Source organism: Calliopsis andreniformis, chromosome 9, assembly GCF_051401765.1.
Source record: "Calliopsis andreniformis isolate RMS-2024a chromosome 9, iyCalAndr_principal, whole genome shotgun sequence".
NCBI classification, from domain to species: domain Eukaryota; kingdom Metazoa; phylum Arthropoda; class Insecta; order Hymenoptera; family Andrenidae; genus Calliopsis; species Calliopsis andreniformis.
In genome coordinates, this window is record NC_135070.1 from 18392499 (window position 1) to 18401509 (window position 9011).

At 48.9% G+C, this 9011-nt stretch overlaps 1 protein-coding gene across 1 annotated transcript; it reads right to left on the reverse strand.

The window, feature by feature from the left end:
* Nucleotides 1-278: 278 nt before the first annotated feature.
* LOC143183535 (uncharacterized) lies at nt 279-1969 on the reverse strand. Its single transcript, XM_076385087.1, has 2 exons — nt 1834-1969; nt 279-1663 (listed from the first exon to the last, which is right to left on the reverse strand). Exons 1-2 carry the CDS (start codon nt 1967-1969, stop codon nt 279-281), a joined length of 1521 nt encoding a protein of 506 aa, XP_076241202.1.
* Nucleotides 1970-9011: the final 7042 nt, after the last annotated feature.

Genomic DNA, 9011 nt, shown 5'->3' on the forward strand with positions numbered 1-9011 from the left:
CGTCCATATCAAACGATCTCGGTGAAAATTCAGGCCGAGAAGAGGCATGAATTTTAATCGAAAGCCAGGTACTCGAGACAACTCCGCGACGACTCGCTGATCTCGTGTCGGTAAAATATATTCCCCGAGAAACTAGACCCGGGCTACCGATACTCTTCGTCCTACTTCTAACATCGTTTTGTACTCCGATCAATGTAAGGCACTTGTTCAACAAAGTAAGGAACGTACGAAGGAAAAGTCGATTTTCCTCTCAGTTAGGTCTCACACACACAAAGTGCTCAGCACGCGTATCCCATCGGGACAGCGACTCCGGGGCATCCACTCTCCTGGTGCTTCGTAAGCAGAGACATCCTGCTGAAGGTCTTGCTGCAGGAGCTGCACGAGTATTTCTTCACGTCACTGTGCGTCTGGAGATGCGCCCTGAGGTTACTCCTGTCGGCGAACGCTCGGTTGCAGTGCTGACAGCTGAAGGGCTTCTCGCCCGTGTGCGTCCTGATGTGGCCCTGGAGCAGCCACGGCCTCGAGAACGCCTTGCCGCAGAGGTGGCACTTGCAGGGCAACGTGTGCGTCCTGATGTGCATCTTCAGCGCTCCCAGGCTGACGTACACCTTCTCGCAGTATTTGCACGAGAACGACTTCTTCGCCTGGCCTTCTGCTGCCGCGCAGTGGAACTGCTGGTGCTTTGACAGACCAGAGTAAGTGGAATAGGATTTGCCGCAGTCGGGGCACTGGTACCTTGGTGACGTCGACGACGATGAGGACGAGGTCGAGGACAACGACGCCATGGAACCACTGGTTGCTCCGGTCTTCTCGATTTTGGGGTTCACGATCGTTGGACCAGCCGATGTGCTTCCAGCTGACGATCTTCCGCTGTCGCTTCCAGGAGATGACAGGTCTTCTGGCGTGACTGGCGGAGGTGACCTCAGGGATCCAGATCCCAGGGAACTGGTGGGTGAGAGCCCACAGTGATCAGGACTGGCCCAGTGAGCATAACTCCTGGCGATTGGTCGCTGGATCGTTGGACAGGTCAGTGCACTGTGAGGAGGTGGCGAGACTGACGGATGATGCTCAGGGGAGGAGTGAGGATACGCTGGCATCGGATAAGACGGGTACAATTCGGCACCCGCGTGGTGATAACGATGATACGCCGCTGGATAAGGCAGATAGTGTGGTGGATAGAGTGGAGCTGCCCTTGCCCACGCTGGAGTCGCGTAATGTGCCAAAGGCTCCACTGGAGTGTTGAGATTCAGCGGCTCCAAGGGCGCCTTGCTAGCCATGAAATGCAGAGGCGTGGACGTGGCCGTCACCGCTGCCGTCGACGACGAGTTGTCGTGCTGAATCACTTCCACTCGCGCCTTTTTCGCTACTGGGTGAATCGGGGCGATCACTGCTGGAGGTGTGATCGCCTTCGTTGGGTAGTGATGGTGATGGAGATGGTGTACTGAGTGCATGTGGTGGTGCACCGATGGAGAAGTCGGCCTCGTCGCCAAAGGAGGCGAGGCAGAGACTTTGACGACTGGTGAGGGCGACCTAGACGAGCGCGTGCATTGCTCTGGTTGCTGTTGCTGTTGTTGGCGTTCCGCGGTTCTGCTGAGATCCTCGGGCTTTGTGCTAAGGTTCTCTGGCTCGGAGATATCATCTACCACGACGTCAATGATTTCTTCTGAAGGAAAAATAAGGAAATTCCATTTTAGACAAATATTCTATCTTTTTTTAAAATTCAGGATTATCAAAAACTGAGCAATAGTACTGAGAAATTTTCTAACTATTTTATCGCGATCAAAATTTGAAAAGGGAACTATCAGGGACTCTGGTAAAAGTTTCAAAACTCACCTTTGACATTTTCACTTTTGATAACTGCAGGAGCTTCTTCCGTAGGCACAACATGGACTGGCCGCTTTTTAAGCGGGCAGTGGCTATAACTGTTGTTCTTCTTAACGAAGCTACGGGGCATCTCGTCGACGAGCATGTTGACGTCTGTTCTGAGATAACTTCACTTCCTGAAGACTTCGAATCGGCTCTTCGCAGGCACTGGTCACCGCGAAGGCGCTACCGCAATGTTAATCCAATTGTTGCGGTTTGCTGTTTATCAGTTTTGTTTGCTCACACTGATCACCAATTCTCTCGAAACGAGAAGAACGCAAAAACTGTCAAGTAATCCTGAGACGTCACTGCACTGCGTCACACATGTAAGCAAAACAGAGTCCTTTCCTCTGACGAGAATCCACTTTTGTCGCAGCGAACACTGTACGATCCTCCGGAGAAAAAAAGTATCGATCCTCACGGTACGCTCGTCGGCAGTGAACTGAAGTGACTGTTCGACCGGGACTGGGGTTAAAGGAGACGCACAGGGACCCGCGGGTGAACGTTGAGTGTTGGAGGGAACCTAGGATATGTCTCGTTGGTCTGAAAACGGTACGGCTGCAAGCCGGTCTCTGACTGGCAGGGGGGTGCGCCAGGGCCTTTTATAACAGCTCGCCCCACCGTCCAGGTGCAGGTGGCCCGCACGTGCTGCCCGACCAATGCAGGCCCGCGGGCCCCGCGCTGCCCACCAATAGGGGACGCCCGGTCGCGGGCCATCCTCCAATCAGAACGCAGCCATCTGTTCCGCCGGCTCGCGTATCCCCCCTCTCTCTATTGCATGCAACAACAGGAGGTGCAGGATGTTTCATGAGTGCGACGCGATTATCCTGCCGCGCTCCTCTCTGCTCTGCCTTCTCCCTCCCTCCTTTTCTCTCCCCTTTTTTCTCCTCTTTCCCCCTTTTTCGACGACTGTATCCCTCTTTTTCGCTCGACGCGCTCTAGGCTAAGCCTGTCCTCGTCTTTCTCTCTTTGCGCTCTGTTACACACCGCGTTGCGTTGCGTTGTCGTAGCGGAGCAGATGCTGGGGCCCCTCCGTAGCGCTGTCCCTCCCCTCCCCCGTTGCCACCCCTCACCGAGCAAGACCTGGCCCAACGACCCGTCACCTCTACCGTCGTCGGTGCACATGCACCACCGATTCCTGAACGCGTTGCTCTCTGTCTCTGTCCCTCCATCTGTCCCCGTGTACAAGCGTTTAGAGGTTACACCCTTCACCCCCCGACACGGTAGTTTTCTATTCGAATTTCCGTTTAGTCTGCCTAAACTCTTCGTCTCCCCTCCACAGCTTCTTACCGAGAGTCGGTTGCCGATATGTCAGTGCGCACTCTCGAGTGTGTCGTATTGGCCGCCGTTTTTTTACACGCAGCCGCCTTTTCACGTGTGCATGTATACGGCGACGCTTGAGAGTGTGCGCGCGCGCGAGCCAGCGAGGGCACAGCAATCCGCCCGGTTCCCCTTCTGAATTTCACCCCTCGTCCCTTTCTCGTCTCCCCGCCACTAGCAGTTTCGAACGTAACGGTCGTGTCGCGTGCCACAGCATCGCCCACGCGTGCTGGAACCCACACACACACGTGCACACGGACGCACGCGCGTGTCGTGAGTGCACGGCCGCGCGATTGTGCGCCTCTCCCCCTAGAGAGCCCTTCACGCAGGATTCACCAACAGCGAAGCTCCCATTTTTGCGGAGAGGGGGCGGATGAATCGAGAAACGCCTGATCTATTAATGATCCCGCCACGTGACCGTTGCGGAGATCAGCGGACCGATAACGGTACCGTGATTTTTCGTAAACGGACCGAGGAACATGCCAGCCTCACTGTTTTCTCCGTAATCACGCTGCGTGAAGATTTACTGTTGCAATAACTAACGTATGGAGCGACTCTTATTCTGCTGGCTTTTGCGAACCAAATTAGGGACTTTTCAAGGTTTTATGGTACCCGTCCCATTCCTTCGAAATAAGCGAGTTGACCATATTTAGGGATGAATAGGAATTTCTTTTCCAATGACTCATAGTTCATTACTAGTCATAATTTAGGAGACTCAAAAATAATATGAAACAAACTTTGATAAATGACTCAATTTGTTTATGAGTAGAGGAGGTTCATCACATTATTCCTAGTATGCATGTGTGTAGCGTAACTGGTGAGCGACACGTGGTTTTGTCGCTTAATTTACGAGACAAAGGAGCGATCGGGCATTCCGCTCGATCGATTTTCCGTTTCGTTCCACGATGTGTCACCGGCGTTAAATCAGGTTATCACAGCCGCGACGGGATCGTTCGAATCGACCGATTGAGAAACGATAAACCGGAGGCACTGAGAGACCGGTATAGAGCCTGGCGGAGGGGGATGATTTTTGATGGAGGGCCCTTGTACTTGTCGTCGTAAACAGCTCGTTCGCGTAACACTTTAGTCTTCGGACTAGTTCCCTGCGCGAGCACTGCCGATCATTTATTCGGATTATTTCGTAATAAAGGAGTTGGACTGAATTTTGTGTTGCGATCCTTTTGTAACCCGTCGCTGTTATCACCTACTGCCTGCTCAGTTTATTGTTCTGCCTTGGTATTCGCAGCCTATCGGGTCTATCTATCGTACGCTGGTATTTGATACATTTTTATTCTGCTTTATTATTTGATCACGGTGAGTAGTTTTATCATACTTGACACTTTATGGATAAATTCACGATTATAATTTATTAGCTGATCTAATTCTGGAAAATTAACCTAGTTTCAGGCATAATTTATTAGTGTTATACAATTTATCAGATTGATCAGAAAATATTTTTCAATATTTTCCTCAAAAATAGTCAATTATATTTTTTCGCTGAATTGACAGGATAATTCCTAATACCTTATTTTATTTAATGTCGGTCTTTAACATTTCCTCTATAATTCACACGAAGGTGTCGTAATTCCAGCGTCTCTAAGGTCGTTCATTATCCACGAACAGTTTCACCGACATTTATGCAGGTCACATTAGTCGAAATCGCCTCCGCCGCTTCATCCCGTCCTACCCCGATGCGCGTTATAAATTTATCCGATCGTTAAACGAGACAAGGGAGTTCGATTCGCGTGGCGATAACCGAAGCTCCTCGGGGAACTATTCGCAGGCTGGCAGCGGCACCAGACGATTTGAATCACTCTTGTCGCGCCGCTCTTGTTCCTACCACAGAAACCGCGTTGCTCCATTTTCTCGCGTCTCGGTTGCTCCCTCGCCGGCTCGCTTATCTCATCGACACCCACGAACCGGCGTACAACGCTGTCCGTACACGCGAACTGCGTCCTTACACAACAGCCACGGACAATGCTCGAAGGGTGGGTTCGATCGGGGAACGTGAATCGATTCCCTGAATGAATAATCGAGAGTAATTATTTTGTCTTTGACTTCGTTTTAAATTGAAGCTTCTGACATGAAGAATTCTTAATAAATTCTTATTTTATGTGGAATGTTAGATGAATAATTGGCGGTGATTAGTTTTTTTGATTGAGTTACTTGGTTTATGTAGGTAATAGAGTTTGTCCACGAGTGGAGCCCAGCCTCTTATAGTGGAGTTATAGTGGCCACAATAGGTATCTATACTTTGATACCTACTTTCACCAGCTGAGGATTAGACAAAGTTTATTCTTAAGAACGTATTCAAATTTTGTAACAATCCTCCGTTACCTGCTACATACGGTCAGCGTGCTCCAGATTCCATTTGCACATTTGAAACTACTGAGAGCGGCCGTTCAATCTCTCAGCGTTCCCATGCCACTTGTGATTTATGCTTCGGTGACTCATTGAATTTCAATTTTGCCGCGCCAACTTTTGTCCAAATGTCTATGCGGATTCGTGGTCAGCTCAGAATGGAAATCAACTAGATCAACTAACATCAGTCTATACAACGATCGATCATAAAAAAGATACCAGCAGAAGACTCCCAAAAATCACGAATCATTGAGAGAAATTTGTTATGTCATCGTACCGTTTGTAACGTAGAGATCGCACGCTTCCTCACGCACGATTGTTCTCTCGGCGTGTCGCTTATCTCATCGACACCCACGAGCAGGAACACAAGCCGTGTAAAAGTGCCTTGACACACGACGCACTGGCAACACGACCGACGATCAAAGGGACGACAAACAAGAGCAGCGGTCATCGAGTTTGACGCGGCGGATATGCCGCGTTGACTCAGCACGCGCGGCACGAGTCATCAAACCAATAACAATTTATATCTCGCGCGACAAGTAACTCGATCGACTCTACCAAAACAATTACAATCGACGGCTGGGTTCCCGTGAAATTTTCGCTTCCTTTTTCATCGTTCCTCCTTGAGACATATTATAAATAAGTAGTTAAAATTATAGAGCATTTTCTATCATCAATTTAAAGTCTAGCATTTCTTCAAAATATCTTAAAACTACTTCAGTAGTTGTAGGTACCTACTAAAAATATAATAGTTATCTCGACTGTATGGAATTTTCTATCATAAAAATGAAATACCATCGAACTCGACATTGGGAACTACGTCCATTAAATCTCTTTGTCCCTCGATAAGCTCACCCCAAAAACTCGCCAGCTCCGATTCTAAAACAATATACATAATTGGCGCCATATTCCACTAAAACAGTCCCCAAAGCTCGCGCAGACACATGCGAACCGCCTGGCATACCTGACGCTCGGGACTGGCCCAGATTTCACCACAGCCGCAATCCTATTCCATCGTTAAATATGCATCCAGCAGTGGCTCCGAAGGGTGCATCGATCACGGGCCCGCGGCACGATTCCTCGTAATCCAGCAGTCGACGGCGAAGCGTTCGGTTACACGATCTTTTTTACGATGTGGCCCGCAAAGAGTGCAAAGATGAATCGTGCACCGGTCGCACGGGCAAAATAAACTACCTGCGCTGCTCTCCGCACGCAGAAAGTGCTTAAACGCTGCGTTAGCCGCTATCTGTCTCGAGGGGAACCCTTTTCCTCCAGGGATCCGGGCGAAGAAAAAAGCGAGACGGAAAAGAAGCGTACATGGAGGAAGACCTGCATCGCGGCCGGTTATTCCGGTAGGGACCAGTGGTTCCGGTAGGAAAGTATTCCGGCTTCTCTCGCCCCTTCGCCCTTCTCCTAGCCGCGACGAGCGTTCACGAAAAGTGCTCTTAAATTATATCAAATACTGGCCACGTTAAGTCGCCTCGCCTTTTGATCGGGGATGTTGGGGACGCGCGAAACCGAGGGGAGAAACCTCTCCCCGCCTCGTTCCTGTATTTCGAGTATTCGCAGGTTGCTCGAAAAATAATAGTTTTTACGGGCACTTACTCGGAGGACAGGTCTTGATCGTATTTCGATACGAGGAACGTTTTGTTTGCCGATTCTCGGCTGGTGGGTAAATGTTATTCTTTTTCCCTTTTTGCGGGGAACGGGTTCGGGGGAAGCGGGCCAGATTTTGCGCGGGAATTTTGCGGGGATTCTTAAGGCGACAGGGGAAGCGGTGTTATTGGATTTGCGTTGCGTTTGGATGGATGCTGATGGGATTATTTTTATTGTGCAGAGAGAGGACAAACTGGGGTACCTTAGTACGTTAGTAAGTACTTATTTTCTAGTATCGTTTGTCACTCATTCTACGTCCTCTACTCGACTTATGAATTATTTATCAATTTTTGTGACCCACAAATTTGTTACACGAAACTGACAAAGTGTAACAAAGGTAAAAAGAATGTTAACAAGCGCAAATCAGTTACAATTGAAGTGATTCTCGTATCCTCAAACATTCTATATCCTCGAACACCTTTTTCGTCGGTCCTACATGAGACCCAAGAAATTAGGAAATCTACTAAGATTATAAATTCGTCTAAACCACATACCATCGATCTCAACAAATTTTTTCCTGAATACCCCTAAACAGTAAATTACACGGTAAGCGTAAGGCAATGAAAGGTGTGACCGGTGGAAGGGCACAGCGTGCGCGCTACGTTGAATTCGAAACTTTTAACTAGTCCTCATATACATACGTATTCTACCGGTCGTGATTTCGGTCGGTCGAATAAATCTGTATAATTATTACGATGTACGTGTATAACGGGTGCCTCCCCACCACCTTGACGGGCCTGGAAGCCAGCCCCATCGGAAGGAAGCTGGTTTATTTTTTTGTTGTGCCGCCTCGAGGAGCGAGGGGCGCCCTATAGCCTCACCTTTGAAACACCTGGCTATTACCGCTGGATGTTTTATATATGTGTGCCACCATATGCGACTGGCCCCACCGAGACTAGCTACGCGGACCCATTTTCGGGGGCCTCGTGGATCCCCAGGCATGTGCACGATATCCATGGGAGGGAGAAGTCCTGCTTCCTTTTCTCTCCTGCCATCAAACTGGTCTGTCCTCAAAGGAGGTTGAATTTTCCGCGGACAAATGGAGCTCGTGACATTGTCCACGCTGTCTTTGAGAAAGACAGTACTTGACTTCGAGAACGCAACGAACACAGTGCTTCGATCTTAGAGATAAGTCGAATGAAGTGGTTTCATGCACTTTTGAACGCAAGTAGAGTCAAGAATTCTAGGCTTACATTGAATAATTTTGGGAAGTATTTTTTGACTTGCAGAAATATTTACTAGCTAATACTATCGTTTAGGGCAAACGTTCAGAATTTCGCTACAGATCAGTCTTGAAAAAAGAAGGTGTTTTGAACTGCATTCTGAGTCACATCCAAGAATTTGTTTGCCAGGGAGAAAGTTGTTTGCGAAACGTTGAAATTCTTGGAGTAAGCGAGTTAAAAAAGACTCTAGGACACGTGGACATAAGCACTCGGGCGAATCTCACGTGATTCGAGGCCCCTTTATCTTAATCTAAACTGGCTATCGGTAGTTTTACAAGCGCATCAATATTTGACTTTGCCCGACGCTAGCATGTGTTTGATGATAGTGCCGCCAGCAGATCTTTAGGCCTCAGTGACTCAGAGGACGATGAATTGCACGGAATGACCTTTGTCGTCGAGGCGCGATAAGGCTTGAGTATTTGCCATTTCAACTGCCAATATACTGTTCCGTCAACAGGCAACCTCTGAAAAGAGTCCAACGATCTCTTCGCGACCTCGTGTCTCTTAACTCCTTGAAAGAACTGGAAGCTGAATGAACTTGGTTGCGACTCGTTGCCAGGGAGAGTTCTGTGACAGCAGTCGTTTACC

What these genes read in the sequence shown, in the direction of transcription:
- LOC143183535 (XM_076385087.1), bottom strand. Translation starts at nt 1,969, where the DNA reads ATGCTCGTCGACGAGATGCCCCGTAGCTTCGTTAAGAAGAACAACAGT. An exon ending in CAAAAGTGAAAATGTCAAAG is followed by an intron (nt 1,664 to 1,833) that starts GTGAGTTTTGAA and finishes TTTTTCCTTCAG; the next exon opens with AAGAAATCATTGACGTCGTG.